This window comes from Corvus cornix, chromosome 1 (genome assembly GCF_000738735.6).
Source record: "Corvus cornix cornix isolate S_Up_H32 chromosome 1, ASM73873v5, whole genome shotgun sequence".
Taxonomy (NCBI): domain Eukaryota; kingdom Metazoa; phylum Chordata; class Aves; order Passeriformes; family Corvidae; genus Corvus; species Corvus cornix.
This window is the reverse complement of record NC_046332.1, coordinates 26,625,522-26,645,885: the sequence shown is the minus strand read 5'-3', so window position 1 is coordinate 26,645,885 and position 20,364 is coordinate 26,625,522. Positions and strand designations below refer to the sequence as shown.

Here is a 20,364-nt window from a genome sequence, read left to right as displayed (position 1 = left end):
AGGTTGGGCAGAGAAGTGATTGAGAGCAGCCCTGCAGAGAAGGACTGGGGGGTGTTGGTTGATGAAAAACTCAAAATGAGCCAGCAGTGTGCTCTCACAGCCCAGAAAGCCAGTGGAATCCTGGGCTGCATCAAAAGGGGCATGGCCAGCAGGGTGAGGGAAAGGATTCTCCTCTGGTGAGACCCAACCTGCAGTGCTGCATCCAGCTCTGGTGCCCACAACATAAGGACATGGAACTGTTGGAGCGAGTCCAGAGGAGGCCATGAGGTTGGTAAGAGGACTGGAGCCCCTCCCCTATGGAGACAGGCTGAGAAGGTTGGGCTGTTCAGTCTGCAGAAGAGGAGGTTGTGTGGAACCTCATTACAACCTCCCAGGATCTGAAGGGGCCTGCAGGGAAGCCGGAGAGGGACTCCTTGTCAGGAACTGCAGTGACAGGACAAGGGGAAATGGGTACAGACTGAAAGAGGGGAAGTTTAGGTGAGATATAAGGAAGAAATTCTTTACTGTGAGGGTGGTGAGACACTGGAACAGGTTGCTCAAAGAACATATGGACACCCCATCCCTGGAAGTGTTTAAAGCTGGGTTCAGTGGAGCTCTGAGCAACCTGATCTAGTGGAAGGTGTTCCTGCCCATGGCAGGGGATTGGAACTAGATGATCTTTAAGGCCCATTCCAACCCCAGCCATTCTATGATTCTATGTAACAGATTACAGATGCTGAACAGGCCACAAGTAATTTTTGAGAGCTTATATACAGCCCCTCTGCAAACAGGTTTTCAAGTGCTAAGTGAGGATACTGTACTGGTATTAAGGCATGGTGGCAACCCCTTGAACAGCACTGCAATCTCCATTTAGATGTTCTCCACAGTGTTTAAGGACCTGGGCAGTAAACAAGGCTTTGAATTACATCACAAAAACAAACATTAACTCCTGCAGTCCATAAAACTGGGCTACTGTGTAGGGAGGGGGTCTCACGTGTACGAATTAATTCAGCATCCTTCCAACAGTGCTGTTAGAATAAAAATACAGCATTTTGATAGTGGGGTTTTTTCCTCCTACTTAGGTAAGAAAGCTGTGCTTTTTTTTCTAACAAGATAAAAAATGGCAAATATGACATTCATATTGGTTTCATTTTGTGATTACCTAGCTAAAATGAGTCTACATTACCCCAATTAATGACTGACTGCAATGTTTTCATAGTACAGAACACTGGAACATTCAAAAGACACAAATTCCAATAAATACATTTGAAACGGACACTCTTTGGAAAAGTACTGGTTCTTTTGCAAAGGTTTTGGAATCTTTCATGCTTCTAATAAGAACAATCATTAAAAAAGCCCTAAGGCTAAATTTTGTCAGTTGTGCTAAAACGTACCATATGTGCTAAATGCATGTCTAACACAAAATGTGCACCATTAGAATATTTGTGTGCTTCCTTAAGCACTCACAAAAGTATGTACAGATCTTTGTATAAACTCACACCTGAACACAGAATAATGGGACACTCTGGGGAAGGGCAGGGCAGGGCCTTTCTCAATTCAAGTCACCTCCGCGCCCTGGATGCTTCTTGCACTGAGCATCAGGGAAGTCTGACTTGGAGGCAGATGCTATTCAAGTGGCCCTCACAGCACAGGAAAAATGTAAAAGCAATTGCCAGTAATTTGCTTGTGCCACTCTGTGCCTCCTGGATCCCCCAGGAAAGAATAAGACTGAGTGGCTTAAGGAGAAGAGGCAGAAAAGAGATTGTACACACAGCAGCTTGTAGTTTTGGAAGGCTAACCAAGAAGGCAGGAACCTTCTGAGGAACACACAGCTGACAATTCCCAATTCTGTTAACAAAAGCTGAAATAATACCATTTGGAATCAAAACTATTTTACGCCATGAAGCTAAAAGGATTTTTAGCTTGTTAAGTCCAAAGTTGTGCAGACGTTTTATAAGGAAAGAGGAATTTTAGAAGCTGTAGTGCTTGCACAGAAATTAAGGGCTTTGGGGTGGGGTTTTTTTCCCAAACAAATAGTACCATTAGGAAGAAATGACTGGCTTTTGTACTCCAACTGTTTCTCCCAATTGATCATTCACATCTGTGAATTACTGAAGCTAATCATGAAGAGTTCTTCTCTCATGTCAGACAGACAATTGTACAGTAGTAATAAAAAAGTCCACGGTTCTGCAGGAGACAAGCTGTTAATTGTACAGACAGCTTGAGGAAAGGCAGAATTACTGTTTTCCCAGACCTCCCACACCACATCTTTTGGATCAACATTGTATGATTTAAGACTAACACTATCGAAACAATGGAATTAAAAGAATGAAACTGTGAGCTTTATGGAACTGGCTTTTAGAAACAAGTCATCATTCTACCTTCCTCGTGAGCTAACTTTGTTCATCCTTACTCCCGCCAGGATGGGCCACGCTCTGCGGCACCTGGTACACGAGTTGGTCGGCACTGCCTGGCCCCAGCTGCCCCTTTGGTATATCGTACAGTGCCTGTGCTGAGGATGCACTGTCTGTCCTGGATAACAGTTTATTGCACGTTCCAACCAGTGGAGGAGCTTGAGTCCCTGCAGCTTTGAAGGTGGAAATGGAAGAAGCGCCAAGAGGTGTGCTGGGATGGCTGGACATGTCCATGATGATTGGAGTGGCGTACTCGGGTCCAGTGACAGGCAGTGGCTCAGCATAGGCGTGGTAAACTTCTTGGATGGGGGAATTGTAAGGGTCCAAGTCAGCATAACTGGCTTCTTTTCCTTCCTCTGGTTTGAAGGTTGATCTCTGGTGAAGTGTGCCCACAATTCCCCCTACCAGGGGCTGAGCATATTCTGTGTTGCAAGCCCCAACAAAACAAAATATAAACATGGTTAATGGATTGTTTTACAGACAACCTGCCAGTAGTCTCACAGAGATCATTATCCCACATCAAAGCAGTGGTCCATCTCTGTCCACCAGTGCCAATCGCTTTGGAAAAGGATTCCTTTCCACTCAACAGGTAAAGCCATTGGAATAGCCAAAACATTCCCACTTCTCTGATTTACGCTTCTTCCCAGGTGAGATGCAATTTCCCATGCTGCAAATCTGCCTGAAAATAAAGCTTATTGAAGTGTTCTTCTTTTTAAATTAGATTCAAATAAAATTATTCTGCCTGTGTCTGGATGAAAAGTGGTCCTTGGGCTGGGGGGTTTGTCCTTTGAGGGGACATGCATGTAGTCAGGCTGAGGTGTTTTAGCTCAACAGATAATCTGAGCTACAAAAGCTGGAAGTGAAAAGCCTAACATTTTTAGCTGAGTAAAAACAGACAAGCAGCCACAAGGAGAAAAGTAATTCTGCCTGCCATGAAGCTGTAACTCCTGCACATCTGCCCAATTCTGCCATCAGCAGGTAAGCACAGAACCAAAGGCACAGTCAGTCATCCTCCTCTCCTGCCTGGGTCACCAGGGAAAGGGCATGTGCCACTATCCATAAATCCTCCTTTTCCAGATCAAAAGTATGATTTAACCCTTATAGTGAGGGTAGACAATCAGGTATCACATTTCGGATCCGTGCATAAAAATATTGTGATCAAATTATTATATAGTGCATGAAAATATAATCAAAAGAATTCTTTAACCTTTTATGAGGTTTAAAAACAAGGTAAGAACTGCATTAACTTGGGCAAGTGTCTATCTACAGCACATTGAATGAGAGAACAGACCTGAAAAAGCCTGCATTTTAAGATATATGCTTACCCACAGAACTACTCATTTCTCCTGTTTCCCCCCAAAAACCAGAAAATAACTAAATGTAGCCAGATTCCTGACATTTTTTGCCATGTCATATATATATATATATAAATGGCCCACAAAGTACCTGCAGAATCTGTTTGCAACATTGTTGGGACTTCTCTTGGTCTTAGGTGACTGATTTCACTGCTGCTGTAGCGTACAGGAGTTTCTTCATGTTCTGCTGATTTGGTTGGGAGAAACTGCTTCATTCCTTTCCACCATCCTTCACATGGGTTAAAAAAAACAACAAACAAACCACCCAAGATTGTGTATATACTGTGTTTTAAGCTACTAAAATATTTTTCAGCACAGCTTGTATTTTGTTGAAGCAGGTAAATAACTCAATTATCACTATTTGGATTAATACCTTAAGACAACAAAGCTGTGACTTTTCAGAAACAGACACGTAACAAATCAAAGTGAGGGCATTAAAAGGTTCCTTGTCTAAAGGGTAAGACACACTTAAGATTGCCAGTAAGCAGACACACAGATGTGCAAGTTTTCAACACGAGGCCAGAGAAGTGAAGCACAGTCATACAGCAGTACCAACCCAACCACTGCAGCTGCCCTTTGCACTGGGGCACAGGCAGTTTCAGGACCACTGCAAAGGGCTCCTTGGTGCAGTTGTCTCACCCCAAGTTTGTGAAGCCCAAGACAATATGATGGAAGATATACCTAAATCCCACATGCTTACTAGGGCAATGAAGACAAATTTTGACAGAATTTACACACCAAGATGAAAGATTTTTTCCAGGACAAAAAAAGTAGCAAAGAAATGATTATGGAATGTATAAAGACATTCCTTATAAATTTTTTTCCTCTCGTGTTGTATAATTAAGAGGTTCTATACTTTGTTCACTAAAAAAACCCCATGAAGCTGTCAGCTCTAACAGGAGTCACGACATTTACTATTTCTGAAAAAAAAAAAGAAATCAGAGAAAGAAGGAGTGAAGTTTGTCCAGAAAAGACATTCAGTGTTTGCTATGCCTCCCTCAGTTAGCATTAGAGAAGCTTCTGCTTCTGCATCTGGAAGATGTGTTAGTGCAATCTGAAATACACATCGAACAAAACAAGCTGAGTCAGTGGTTTCATAAAACCATTTTGTTACCTGCACGATCCCAGTAAGGTAGATCATATGTGCCCTCAGTTTTTTTCTTGCTGTGAAAGAAAAAAAAAAAAAAGGAAAAAGGGTTATTTTAGCTAGTCTGCTTATCAAAAGATGCATTAATTAATGCTGACCAACTACCACCTTGGCTGTAACTGGTCCTCAAATTTAATGTATAAGCACCAGTAACCTGGCTTGCCTTCACCAGTCTGCTGCTACCAGAGAAACCAGATTTTAGTCAAAACACTTCTAATGAAAACAGTTACAAAGAGCTGTTTTGTCCTTGCTACTCAAGAGTGTATTTTCTCAGAAAGAATGCCATTCTTTCCACAAATGCAGACCACAGAGTTCCCACAGCAACACATGCAGTATTTCATTCCCACACACCAGGCTAACATTCATTTAAAGCACTTTCATCCATCTGTTCATTTACCGGTTTCTCCAATGCCACGCACAAACTAAGACAAGAATCAGAGTAGTGAAGACCATCACCAGCACTGGAACCAGAACTGCTGCCAATGCCACATCTGAAAGCCATTAAATTGAGTGGTGTCAGACAGAAAGAGCTTCTCATAAATCAGTTTTTGATTTGAAAATTACTTGGGTAAAGCACAGAGTTTTCACTTTTAGTGTCTATCACACCAGATCCCCCAGCTAAGCTACTCTGCTGGATGCTCCCACAGTGCAGGCTTCAATTAACATCTGGCTCTTCTACATGCATGCACAGCTGGTGGTTTTGAAGGGTTTTTCATCATAATCAACCAGTTTGTTTTAATATATGGTTTTTCCATTACAACAATGTATTCTGTTATTTATGCAGAAGATCCCTTAGTGCCACCACTTAAGTTTGAACCTACTTTAAGAAGTAAATTCCACAGTACCTTACCAGTTAATCCCAATCAGCCTGTGCTGGGTCTGTGTGTGTGATCCTGTCCCCTGCCATCCAAAGGACACTTCAGCAGTGCCCACATCTGCAGTGACTTTGCTCCCTTTTCTGACTGTTTTCTTCGACAAATGAAATGACTACACCAGGTGACATTTTTCAAATTTCATGTCAACAAGACTGCTCCAGAAAATATTTTCTATGTCAAAGGTGTTTTATTCTAATTATTAAATAAAGCAGTTACACCTGATTAATTCAGAAGGGAAGTCCAAGTTGCAAAAGCTGAACTCAGTGTGAAGAAGTTCTGGAAGATGGAAGTATTTTATATATACATATATATATAAAATATATATATTTATATATTACTTGGCAGATTATTTTTGTTTCTGCATGCAGTATGCAACTGTACATCTTTTATCATACTTGTATTTAATAACTGGAAAGCATTAGAAATCAAATATTGATGATCTGCTGTAGTATGTTAAGTTTTGAGAAAATTTCAATTCAGAAAGCATACTTAATATAGGCCAAAGCGCTATCAGGAGTTCCAAACACTTCTACTGTTTAACTGTGGATACCTTTGGTTACACTTGGAGTCACTGTAGTGTTTTTTATTTCAGGTGTGAAAGTTGTTTTATCTGTCTGCAGTGAAGTCTTCACTGAATGAATGAAGTCATCCATGAAGTCAGCATTCTTCTCATCATTCTTGTTCTGAGGTGGTGGTGGCAAGGTGAGTTTAGGAGCACGACCTTCAGAAGAAAAGAATTTATAAGGTAAGTTCTTGGAAGTGCTAGTTTTCCATATCTCCTTTTTAGGACAAGACAGCTGGAACCGTTTGCTATAAAGCTTTTGTTCACATTACATAATGAGGAAACCCCCTCCAGGAATCAATGACATGGAAAGCAAGTGATTGGCGTCTTTCGACATACTTATTTTGTAAATTACCTTGTGTACACCAAAATTCAGTATTTTCCTGGTTAAGTGTAGTAACTTTTGGATAAACTCAGATGTACCAGTTACAGAATGATTATGCAGCCAAAAAGTACTTCAATCTCATTGAAAATATACCCACAATATAACTTTTAACCTTAACAATTTCACTTACAACCTTACAAGTTTCATTTCTTATCTTGCACAGTTGAAAGCTTTCAGTTGTCTTACCTATACTAAACTGACATCCTAGCAATTCTACTTTCATTGCAATTTTCTGGTGCCATTTTACGGGGTTAATCCTAAAAAAACGTGCAATAATAGGCGGAATGAAATTATTGCGAACTTCCTGGTACAATTCAGTATTCCCTTGGAATATCTAGAAAAGAAGGTGAAAAAAAGAGAGAAACATTATGTTCTACAAACACAATAGCAATTAAGTAACTACTACCAATTTTGATGTTTTATTTAGGAAGAATAAGCAGTGAAGGATCCAATTCACCCCAGAACAGTGCTGCTGCCTGCACTTGTCCATTCCCTTGGCCCCATTAAATTTACAACTAAATGAAATAAAGAAAGCTGTGTGCACATGCATGCACACAGCTACATAGTTCAGAGTAAAGGTACCATGTAGTATCCAACTGATGCTCCCCAGGCAGTGCCTGCTGTTACACATCTCACATGTTTATGGCACTGAGTCATTCCAACTTGGGTCCTTTCTTGGGATTTTGCTCTTAACTTTTCAAGCATACATGGATAGCAAGGAGCTGTGACACTGTGCAAGCAGGAATTGAGCGGTGCCCTCACACAGCCCAGCAGTTCAGCACTGTCTGTCTGAGGATGGTGTTCATTAGAAAGCATTGGGAGGCACCCTCAAGTGTGTAACCACACTGTGCTCTCGTGGCTGCTGCCTGTAAGTGCTGAGCCACAGCCAAAGAATTTGGGCTCAGAACGTGAAAGCTCTTCTCAGTCTCATCTGGAGCCATGAGGTTCTGCAAGAGAAGGGCACCGGCTGCGTGAAGGATGAGCTCAAGCTGGTCCTTCACTGCCATGCTTGCACACAAAGAACTCATCAAAATGTGACAATACAGAATGAGTCTGGCTGAAGTTTAAAAGCAGTGAGCAGAGTCCCTGCAAGATGCAATGGAAGCACACTGACAAATTTACAGCTAACCATGGGTTTTTCACCCCCAAGCTGCTTAAAACAATACAGCAGCTTGGCCCAGTACTCCAACCCTCCCTCTCCTTTAGCAGGACTGGTTTGGCACCATCCCTTTTGGTAGGAAGTGAGCTGTCCCTCCATGTTAGTGCACAGCAGTGGGGCTTTGGCCCTGCCCATGCAACTCTGTTGTGCTGCTGCACCACTGAAGTGACAGTAAATGAGTTCTTTCTTTTGAAGGCATTTTTGATACAGCAAATCACAGTGGACACAGTGCAGAACAGAATTATGACACTTGCCAGGAAGAAGTCATTATTACAAGGAATTTTCTGCTCACTCACACCACTTGGTAACCAATAAAGCACCCTGCCATTCTTAAGGACAAGCACTGCATTGTGTAACAGCTGATGTGTCTGGCTAACATGGAGCAGTCAAGAGCTTTTAGCACATTTCTGATCAATGCAAATCACTGCTGTTTCAACCTTGATACACAAGAGAAGAGATTTCTGTATTGCACTCCTGAGTTTAAGGTATTTGAAGAAAATGACTAGAACATCCCTACAGGTCTGAAAAATTATTCCAGGAAAGTATCCATTCAGAAGAAGTCCCTGCCCTGAATTTAAGCTTATTATTCTAAAATATACTTAGCAGCAACAAATGAAGACAAAGTAAATGCAGGGGGCAAGCCTATGATGTTATTTTGGAAATAAATGAATAACACCAAGTAGTTAGTTGTATTTCATGTGTCCACAGCAGACTGGGTTTCAATTTACAGCCACTTTTCCCTTACTACTTTTTTTTTCCTTTTTTTTTTTTTTAATGACAGGCTTGTAGCTCCAGATCTCACCAAATAATTATTTGTTTTGGTAAGGATGCGAGGGAGAAGCAAATTACAGAAGTGACTTCCTGTGGGGATGCTGTACTGCATCCTTGCTTGTGCTGTGCCTGCCAGTGCCCATTACCAAAAGAAGGCACATCTGGCTGCCCAAGCAACACATGCAGAAGTTACAGATTAGGGACAGATGCCCAACTCTGAAAGTTAAATCTCAGGTTTCTGAGGCTCAGGTTTCTGAGGCTGAGGTTTCTGAGCATATAACAGCAAGGGCAAAAAGAATCAATGATGACTCTTACCTTCAATAAAGATTAACAGTAAAGATCTTTAGTCCAGGCTTTTATCAGTCAAGCTTTTCGTGTCTGGTGTTACAGAAGTAACTTAACTTTACCTGCACCTCCGTATTTTTTGTTACCCTAATTTTTGCATTAAAAAAAAATTTGCTTATGAGATCAATGCAATACAAACTTCTTCAGGAGAAATCACTTTCATATTCTTTTTATTATTAAACTCTTTCCATTTCCCTCTGTGCTGTTAGACAAAGCTTTTCCAACCTGCAACTCTGATTTGTCTTTTTCCCCCCAATTCAAACATTTTACTTTTTTTCATATATGAAAAGTTAAGAAAAGTTTTTCTTGAGCACTGCCGAACCTATAAAAGGTATTTGCAAAAAGGACTATAGGAAAATCTTGGAAAGCTTCTATTCTCTTGAAAAATGTTAGGAATTTCAAATATGTTTCAAAAAAACAGGGAATAGCACCTCCCAGTTGGTCTGCTGTTCTCAAAGGGAGAAGCCTGCAAACAGATGCATCCAAAAGCACATTTGTTTCAAGTGAGGTGATGGCAGATGGAGAGAAAATCTGCTATTTTGAACCAGACTGAACCATTTTTTCTGTCATTTAAATACAGCTGCCACTTCTGGGTACCTCTGATTCTTCATTCCCTGTCCCTTTAATGACACACAAAGTGCAAAGAAAGATCTGTTGCCTGTAATTTCAGGCTCCACAATTTGTTTCATTTCGTGAGCATGCAAGAGGAACAAAACATTCAAATTCAAGGCAAGAGCTGCAAAGATTTTTTAAGAAAATTATCAAACTAACACTGAAGCCTAAATCCAGGCAGCTTGCTAACTGAGATCTTATTTTATGGCCATAAGAGGGCACTCAAAACTAGCAAAATATGCTGGATTTTTCCTTGAGTATTTCACACCAACAGTCACTCTAGTTCACATGTAGGCTCAGACCCACCTGTAAATTCTCCTCCTCTCTTTCAAGGGTTTCCTACTGCAATTATGTTCAGTGTTCAAAAATCTCTTAATTTAACAAACTTCAGCCTTTTACTTCATCAACAGGATGCTACATCCTACCTTGAAACATTCTTAACCCAGAGTAAAGAGAAGATGACCAAGGACAGCCAAAGAGTGACCATTCTTAAAGCCTGTTTCTAAAAAACTACCAGGCTAGTAGTTAGTTACATGTATGTAATACCACAGGCCTACAGAACTAAGGTAAAATAAAACCAAGGATTTTAAAAACAAGAAGAAGGAAAATCTAGCTGCAGTCACATTATCAGGAATCCTGTCATTTCTTTTAAGAAAATCTGATCTGAACCACTGGAAAGACACGAATTTTCTCATTTTTACTGTCTATTAAATACTGCAGAACTTTAAACACAGGGGAAATAAGATTATCTTGCTGCTAACATTAGGGACTTTTTCTGTGTGGCAAAACATTTGCAGTCTGAACATACACCCTCTGCAAAGGCTACTCTCTTATATAAGAAACTTAACAACATTTGGTTAAAAATTGAGATTGACAAAAACATAAAACATGAAAAATTATACAACCCCTAACATTTATTCTGTAACCACAAGAGGATAAGAAAGTAAAGCTTAATTTTAAAACATGTAGCCTATTTTAAAAGAAATACAATTATTCTTGAAGTGATGCAGTACCACGCAGAGTACCACTGGCAACAGAAGTTTCTTGTATAGAATATTCCCACCCCAAATAGTAATAAAAATAATATCTGAGCTTTAGAACTGTCCAAATTCTCACATATTTGCATATGGTCATATTTTCCTGCTGTTTATGATTCAAAATAACACTGAAGAGTTATTTAATCATTCTTCACCATACCAAAATGAGTTGTATTTACAATTGTGAAATCTCTATAGAACATACCTACAAGGCATGTGGTATTTTTTACCTTATCTTTATCCATGCCAGGTTCTCTGTACACTGTCCACTTCTGTGCATCATCACTGTATAAAATTCTGTAGGCTGAGACATAATAGTAGTGCTCTGCTAAAGTTGATCCAGTAGTTATAATACCTGTGAAATTTGAAGCGCCCAGTTAAGACCAAAAACTGGTAACACTTTGTAAAAATTAACAGATCAGTTTTTGAATCCAAAGTTGCATAGCTGAGAGTCTTCACAGGTCCAGTTAATTTCAGGAAGTTTTACCCAAAGTACCAGGGTCTGAAACTTCCACAGTAACTGAAACTTAGTAATCATTTTACTTACTCTATGTTTTAATTTTCATGACATAACCTTGCTAAGCCCTTTTCCCCCCATTTCTTGATGGAAACAGCCCGTTCATTTGACCACAGCCCACTCCTGTCCCCTGCTGCTGACACAGCCCTTCTTGTACTGCCAACCTAAAGGCACCACTGAAAGAACTGCAGCTTCCTACAGCTGATGCTGCAGCACAACTCACACAGGAAAGCTGTTTTGGAAAAGCTTATTAGCACAGGAATTAGAGGAGTAATGCAAAATCCAAAGAGTCCCCAGGGAGGTAATAACAAAGGCCACTGGTAAACCCAAGTTGCTTAATGGCAGGAAGCCATGCTGCTGATATGAGGGTGTGCAGCTGAGGTTACAGAGACCAGCTCAGGCATTTTGGAAAGACAAACCCAAACTGATCAGCAGAACATGTTTCACAATAGCCTTTAAGCCCTGGACCCTATGAAGCCCTCCACCTAAATCCAATTTATTTTTGATTTACATCAGATGACAAACATGCCCATTAACAACAGCAAATCACCTCTGAACAATGAAACCAGAAAACACTAACATTGGCACTGAAGATACAACAGCTGCACAGCTACCCTGGAGATTAAACCCAAAATGCCAACACCTCATGAAGATTAAACCCAAAAAGCCAACCAGTGCTTCACTACTTGGAATGGGCAACACTGCAGTCAACAGGAATTGGTAACCATGAGCTGGCTGCTCAACTCCCAGTACAGAAAACAAACCATCCAGAGCAGCCTGGGAAACAGCACCTACAGCCGTCTCTCCAAATCAACGCAGCTGCTAAAATCACCCCCTCTGTGAAGGAGCACAGCCTAACCTGCCTAAGCCTGCACTGCGGGGCCTGTTTTCTCTGGAAAGGCCCAGCAGAGACTGCTGAGGGGGCTGCAGTCCCCAGCTCTGGGCCCAGCCCCGTTTGAGGCAAGGAGGTGAAGGGAAGGCTGCCAGCAGCCTTCCCGTGTCTGCTGCTCCCTCACACTGCACTGGAACTGCTCCTACCCCTGCTGTCGGATTCACTGCGGCCGTGACGGGCAGTAGGGAAAGCCTAGGAACACAATCAGTACACCTGCATCAGAGGTACCAGTGGGCTGAGCTGACTGGATTTCCACCTGCACCTTCAAGGAGACAGTAAGGAGGAAAAGGGAAATACCAAGGATCCAGTAAAACCACAGGAAACACTTCAACAAATTCTGATGGAAGAGATGTCTTCTGCCATGAAACTACACCTCTTCAGCTCCAGGTTCCTCAGTGTATATACCTAGGACATGGAACCAAATTCAGTGCCACCCGAGCTTTATCTAAAGGCCCAGAACTGGAAAAAAGGATGTCTGTAACCAAACTTTTAGAAAGCTGCTGAGAAGCCACATCAGATTCACTCACCTGTTATTTTCTTTTCTTTATTCAAGTCAATCTGCAACCACTGATGTTCATCATTGATAAAAGCAGCCCAAGGAGGTCCAAGCCTTTTTAGTCTGGCATTTTCAGGTTTCCAAATGTTTACTTGTCCTGTTTGGTTAGGCCACTCAAGAATAGATGATGATGTGATGTGGGAATCAGGAATCACCCCAGATTCCATCCCCAGTGTCCCATAGCAACCTGAACAATAGAAAAGGTGACGACTGAAAATGAGATATGACGTTACGCTGCTTGGATTTTAAGATTTTACATGCAAATATTAAACTGCTGTCTAAATTTATTCCGTAACAACAATACCAACAAAACACACTGTCTTTTGCTTTCTAACAGGGATACTAGAACCAAACTAGTCATGAGAATGCCATGATTTATGCCTGTTCCAAGAGCAATGTGGGTATTCTCTCCCTCACCACAGTCACACAGAGCACTCGACGAGAAGCACCGGGGACCTTTCATGGTTTAAGAGTATCTATGGTTCATGCAGGAATGGGAAACAGACTACTGGTTCATTTGTTCCTTTTTTGTGTCTATATAATTTCCTGGGTTTTTAGAACAACCCCAGGATCACAGTGTTAATTTGAAAAAAACCAAAGCATGTAGGAAGTCATGTCATAATCCTGGCCTTGAGCTCAAATACATCTTTGAAATTAGTTACATTTTTCTGGTCATCATTCTTACTAGTTTCTTCCCACACTGAATTCTGCTAGTGGCTAAAGAACATCTCCTGAATTCAGGGCTCAATTTCTTGTCCTGTAATACCAACAGTTTTCCCCTCTCAAATGCACAGTCCCCAGAAGTATCAGCACAGAGCAATCTTTGCCTTCAGTCAGGCCTGTGGAACAACCCAGCCTAGTTTCCCTTCTCCTTCCCTGCACCTTGTCTCTAGCTTATTCAATAATTTCTCACATCACTGAAATTCAGAGTCCAGATCAGCGTTTTGTCCTATCTCTTCCAATTTCCAGGCCATTTAATTACTTTCATACACACTGTCAGATCATATTCTGAAAGACAAAAGAACCCAGCAAACCCTGCCTGGGATCACTGTGTTTAATATTCTCTATGCATAAGGACACCAGATATGTAATTCTTTCTTTCAGCTCTTGCAGAGGTCTGGGAGAGAAATAATTTTAATATTATGTGCATTGTATTTTCTAATTTTTGCTTGTTTATACATTTCCATCACCAAACACTCCTGCCTATCAGATTCCTCTCTTTATATCCCCATTCACTGTCCCTTTTATTTATGTATTAGGAAAAGTATTTGTTTACTTTTGAAGAGTAGGTGCATGACTCCCCCTCTTTCCTTTTTTAACTTTATCTTTGTGAAAAGCAGACACGATGATTTATGGTTTTTACATTGTTATTAAAACAGTTAAAGAGACTAAGGAAAGGCCCCTGTCTTCACAGTGTTTCCAACATCCACTCAGAGATGGCATTTAAAGTGACCTACAGGAAAACTACCTTCCACTTAGAAAACTACAGCCAATTTATTTGAAAACCAGGTAAGACAGAAAGAAAAACATGCAAAGCAGTAAAGCTTCAAAAAGGGTCAACACTTGTTACACCAATCATCAACCTGGTACACATGGACAAAACAAAACATAGCAGCCAAGAAAGGACACAACTTAGAGCAAGGCCCAAGATGCCCTTCCAGAGCGAGAGAGACAGTCATTTATCACATAGCATCCAGTTGCACAAAAATGGGAGATAAAGAAGCCAAAAGGGGGTGGACAAAAGTGAGGAATCATTTTGAGATTTCTTCCAGCTTTCTAAATAGACAACCAGGAAAGTAAGGAGTAAACCTGGAAGAAAACTAGAACATACAGTTTTTACAAATAGAGAGCAACTCTCAAGTGCCCAGCTCTGCTTTAGCAGTGTGTTTTAAGTGTAAGAGTCAAGGCACTTTATAGACTACAACAGGGAACATAACCTGAAAGAATCTCTTCCTGCAGATAAGCAAGGCTTACTTTAAATATCACTGTACCTATAAATGGGGTGATGATGAATCATCAAATTGAGCTAGTAAAACAATTAAAAAATATACATTATTGAGGAATGCACTAAAAAAAAAGTCTCACAAATGAGAACAAAAATTAAGAAATCAAATGCCTGCACATTTATTTCTATTCACAAAGTTTGTATGAAAGCTATAACATGTAATACATGTGATAACGCTTACCACTCGTCTTAAAGGTGAAGAGACTTGTAGATAAGGGTCCCCTGCAGAGAACAAAAGATGATGTTTTGCAGTACCCAGTGAGGAAAACTGAAACAAATTGTCTTCAATTTATTTTTCTTGTCTGACTGCTGGCCACTGAAACCTATGCACATATGCCTGAACAAGCACTTAACATCCTGCCAGCAAGTTGCAGCGCTTTCAGTACAAACACCTTCTCAACTGAAATCTAGTCCAGAGATACTGGGTTAAAGAATTTCAAACAAACATCTACCCAGCAAAGTGCAAGACTTCAGTTAAAATGCTTTCCTTTCAAATTAAGCTAATCACAATAACACAAATCAATCTCCTGTGATTGCTTTCATTCATGGGACGTAAAATACAATGACAAGCTACACTCTTTCCCTGCAACTGAAAAGCTGCCATTAAATTACTGGTTTTCCACAGACCAGGAGGAATTTATGGCCAAGATGGTAAAAACTCCTTGCAGAATTAGGAAAATGATAATTTCTGGTCTAGAGATTAAAGATACTTGGTAAAACAATTAAACCACAGCAAAAGTGTGAGAAACTTAGCGAAGAGAACCTGTTCAGGGAACACGGAGCTGCACTAGCTGAAATTAATCCCTCAGTGAGACACTACCTCTAAGGTGCTAAAGATAAGGAAATCATAGAAAGGACACTTACACTTCTGAGGTGACATTGTTAGCCAAGGAACCTTCATAGTATGGAATGCCCTTGCTGATTACAACATTAATTTGACCACCCAGAGTATTTGACACGACGCCTGCGTGAACACCAGCCATACAAAGTGATGATGACTTGAAGAAGGGAGGGAAAGAAAAATTTAATACTACTAAGTAAATAAATTAAACACTACAACACATATTGTAAGTGTTACACTGTCCAATTACATGTTACTGTTACATTAAAAGACTCTTCTTAGTTAACTGTTACCTTGGTTATTTAGAAACCATTCACCTTTATTTAATACTGAATTTATGAAAAAACATAAAAAGAAGGCCCTACATTTCACTGTGTCCTTGCCCAGATGTATTTGGAATGTAACTGTTGTAATCAAATAACCTCAAACCAACACCAAGGTGAATCAGTCTGAAGAAGCCAGACAGCCAGGCTCAGCCTGTAACAAATTATGTTAGACAACAGAAGTTGAAGATGTAAATACATAGACAACCTTTTAATAGAAAGCACATTGAAAGTATGTTTGTTTATTTTCTCAAAATTAAGGGGTGATGCACTGCAGATTTTGTAGCTTTTTGCCAAGGGGTTGTATTTTTTAATCTTAAATTGGGGTTAAACATGGTTTAACCATCCAGCACTCTCATCCATATAAAGCCATGGTAATGCATACAACTCATCCTAAACAAGTCAATTACCTATGTTGTACAAGGCAGTGAAGATCAGTGATAAAAAATGTTTTTGCATAGTATCATGTTCTTGCCTTCTCTCCCTGGGTGACAGAATCTACCAACAAATGTCACAGTGACACTTCCCTGGCTTGCAGGCTGCCTGTGCCACAGTGAGTGGGACTCATGACACCAAGTCCTTCAGGCTTGCACAGAGTAAGCTCACATCCAGCAGGTCTGGGATCCTCTTTCCATTCAAGCAAGAGTACAGGATTCTGCAGGAGATGCAGCTCTCACCTCCCCACTCACCAGATGTCAGCAATGAGAGCTCCGAGCCCTCAAGGACTGTGGACATTAGGGTCACACAGGAAAGAGTCAAGATTTTGGGTATTTTTTAAAGCAGCAACCAGTTCCTGTACATTTGAAAGAGATGCATGAGAAACCTCTACCTGAAACTTGGTCTAAAGTGCTGGACAATTTCATTTCTTTCCACACAGCCTGACTTCTGGGAAATTCTCTGCCTTTTCTGAGTGATAAAGTATACAAAAAGAAAGTCACAAGGCATTTATTTCCTTAAGTTTCCTTTTCCTCCATAGAAAACAATTATTCCAGATTTTGGCAAAAAAACTCCCAACAAGCAGAACTCCCACAGATGCTGCAAATTTGTGAGGCAGAGAATCAATTTCATCTTGTTACCAGCTACAAAAATGACCTTGCAGCCATTTAGTGAGGACTCACTGTGGACCAGGACATATAACACAGTTACACTGTGGTGACATTTTTACATGGAGGTGATTGTTTAAGCAAGTAGCCTTGGATTTACAAATATTTGGGAAGAAAACCAGACAGACACATTTCAAGTTCATATTTAATACTAAAATCTTTGATTACTAACATTTTTACATTGTCTTTCCTCTGTGCTCGATCTAAGGGCTTATCAAAAGAGTATTTTAAGATAAAAAGCAAAGATTTCATGTAATTTTTAATAGAGTGCTAGCAAAATTATAATCACTTAAAAATAAACAAAGTGAACATCCTCCCATCCTATGGCAAGCTCATTAATTGACCTTCAAAGGCTTACATTAGAAAAATACTGTATAGGGTTTTGCAGTGTTTTAAGTAAATAGTACATTATTAAAGATGCTCATTAACAATTTATAGAACTACTGTTACAGTATTAACTTTGTTGTGCAAATTATTTTATAGCTGCTGAGCATAAACAGTATTTCATCTCTCAAGTGTAACAAAAATTAAGATAGCCACTGAGACACTGCTGAGAGAGGCATTACAGTGTCAAAAACAAGAGGACATCATTGAAAGAACTGGTTCTTTCTTTATAAATCTCACTTTTCTAACCTGAGAAAGCCAACAAAAACAAAACAGGAAGTAGAAAAACCACCTAACCTTTTGATTGATCCACCCTTGTCTGCAGGCCTTACAAAAATATTTAAGACTCCACTACACCACTCCTTGGAGATGTTACCATCTGAAGCACCTGTCATTTAGCACCAGTGCTCAAAAATGAGTACCATATTATTCACTCTCAGGAGGTACAAATCCCAGCATACAGGAAGTACAACCAATGCCAACAACTAAAACTGGCTTGTATTATCCACCACGTGTTTTACCAAAACTCCCTCGAGCCCGTGGTGTTTTTACTTACATCTCTGTATCCATGAGGAATAGTGCCTGAAATACCAGCAAAAGGAATCACACATCCAGCTGGACAATACTTACTGAAAGAGAATGAAATATCAAGTCAGGATATGCGTGCACCTACAAGTCTCCTACTGTTATAGAACAGTTACTATGTTTTGGATTTACAACACTCTGCTATTCATGTATCACCATGTAATGATACCTTCTAATGGAAGGCCTATCAAACCAGACCAAAAATACTCACAAGTACGCAACAGCAGAACAGACCTTTGAAAATGTTTTAAGTTTCAGCTGAAAGTACAGTCCCAATCTCAATATAATGAATTAATAAAGCTGGCATTTTATAATATAAATACCACATGGCTCCTGTAAATTCAAAGTCATATAAGTAACAATATTAATGAATTTTATTTTATGAACTAGAGACCTGCATATCTATTTGTTTTGCATCCTTAAATAAAACATCTGAAAAGTAATGTTATTTTGTAACAGCTTTTGGCAATGCTTTAATAATAAAAATCTGGCCAAATTACCACTAGCTCATGAAAAGCAAGAGGCAAGACACCAGCACCTCTGGAGCAAGCCTGTGTTCATGTTCCAGGGCCATTTTATACTGCACACATGAAAATTATTACATCTTCAAGAGCTAAAAGTAAAGTGGAGTAAACTCATTAACATTTTCACCACAGTTCACCAACAGCTGAAGCAACGTTGTAGGTTCCATGAAAACAGTGGGATTCAGAGACTTCGTCACATGTTAAGGCCACAACCTACAGTTACAGCCCTATTTTGGAACCTAAGAAAATGAAGGAGAAATGCAAAGGTTGTACTTTGGAATGTTTCATGATGCCATGGCTTAAGTTCTCCAAAAAGTAAGCTTAGATTATCCACAACAGTCTGTAGCTTTAAACACTGTCTTTGCTTTAGATGGAAATGGAGAAGGAGAAAACAGGGAAATGACACATTTCCCCCATCAGAATGTACAGCATTCTGTGTCTCCACAGAACCTCATTAATGAGCATCAAACTGTGAAATGGGTTTGCAATTTCTAACACATTCCATTATTTAGTGCTCCTTAGGTAACTGTAATGTGAATTTCAGTAATTAAGTTGTGTACCTGCTGTAATATGTTTACAAAAGCAATATTCTTTCTATGGAAATGAGATATTAGCTCCTATGTGTTAGTGCAAATTAACGAGGTTCTACTGTATACTGCATGTATATAACACAAATGGGAGAGACAGGAAGAGGAAGGAGGAGTGCAAATATCAAAATTCTTCAGCTCTAACTCTAATTAGTTTGTGTCTCAAGTTCTCTGGATGGCCAATTTTCAAGCTGCATCAGATATAAGTAACAAAGCCAAGTAGAAACACTAAAATTACTTCATTAAAGAGACTGAGAAGGAAACAGGTAAAAATCAGTCTTACTTGAATTCTGGTTCGGAAAAGTGACTTGCATAGTCTAAACAGGTAATTAAGTCTGGAAAGAAAAAATGTTAGGTCAAGAGGATGATAAAAAGACAACAAGCTTGAGTATGCTTTTTAAAGTGCAGGAAAACATACATTTGAGCCTCTGAGGCTTAACCAAAAGTCTCAGAATGAAAAGAAAAAAAATCCTACTGTATTTTCTTGCAACAGATTTTGTATTACAGTAGAACCTTGCTAATTTGTCTGAGTAACTGGGAAATCTACCGAGAATATGACAAAAGGTAAGGTTACATACTACAAAAATTCATTTTCTGTGCAGCTTAATTTTAATTTATAGCTATACTTCAGAGTAAATCAGAGGCAGAAACATAAGCTCTTTTCACAAAATTAAATTAATAAGCTAAAGAGGCCTGTGTTTCCAGCATTTAATGGTTCTGCAGTGCTGAACCCAAGCACCACAGTGAACAAATGTTAGAATGCCATGTTATTGGCATTCATGACTGATAACACAAATTTCATGTTTGTGTCTGCTGTGTATCAACACATACAGTCCAAAATAAAGAAAGGAAAGCATCAAAACCCCTACAAAATTAAAAACTGAAACTCTTTATCTGCTCTTTTTAGAATAACTTCCAGATAGGATTTTTGCCTTCTGAAGCAGTTGCTGGCACTCCTTCACTTCCTTGCAGACCACATATATCACTCACCTTTACAATGAGTGGGAGGAGATGCAAAACAAATACAGCAACCTCTTTCAGAGGCTTAAAGTAATCAAAACCATGTAAAAAAACCAAGAAAAAGACAAAAAACTAGTCAGCAAATTATGTAATAAAAGAGCTGAGGGAGTAGAGGATACTGCTACTGAAATAAAAATTTCCATGAGGTTAGTCTGTGTAACACATAGACAGTTTGATAAGAAAACTTGTTAGCTATCTGCCACCTTGACTACTGCCTGAAAAAAATGCATTTTGTCCTGAATCTGAACCAGTTCTTTCATTTATAAGACAACTGACATTTTTCCTCTGCTATGCAAGGCAAGCTTTGATACCATTTCTTTAAAATTACAGCAACTTTTAGGTAGCTGGCAGTCTAATTTTCTACACAGAAGTATCATGAAAAGTAT

At 39.7% G+C, this 20,364-nt stretch overlaps 1 protein-coding gene across 1 annotated transcript in view; it reads right to left on the bottom strand.

The window, feature by feature from the left end:
• Nucleotides 1-697: 697 nt before the first annotated feature.
• The window catches only part of DCBLD2 (discoidin, CUB and LCCL domain containing 2), a 40,431-nt gene continuing 20,764 nt past the window's right edge, over nt 698-20,364 (bottom strand). The window contains exons 4-15 of the mRNA XM_039559594.1: nt 19,242-19,293; nt 17,819-17,891; nt 15,476-15,609; nt 14,793-14,833; nt 12,578-12,793; nt 10,872-10,996; nt 6,904-7,051; nt 6,321-6,491; nt 5,293-5,386; nt 4,863-4,912; nt 3,840-3,977; nt 698-2,815 (exon numbers count right to left, since the gene is read on the bottom strand). Coding sequence (XP_039415528.1) covers nt 2,373-2,815; nt 3,840-3,977; nt 4,863-4,912; nt 5,293-5,386; nt 6,321-6,491; nt 6,904-7,051; nt 10,872-10,996; nt 12,578-12,793; nt 14,793-14,833; nt 15,476-15,609; nt 17,819-17,891; nt 19,242-19,293 — 1,685 coding nt within the window. The 3' untranslated portion in view covers nt 698-2,372. The remainder of the gene's footprint in view (nt 2,816-3,839; nt 3,978-4,862; nt 4,913-5,292; nt 5,387-6,320; nt 6,492-6,903; nt 7,052-10,871; nt 10,997-12,577; nt 12,794-14,792; nt 14,834-15,475; nt 15,610-17,818; nt 17,892-19,241; nt 19,294-20,364) is intronic.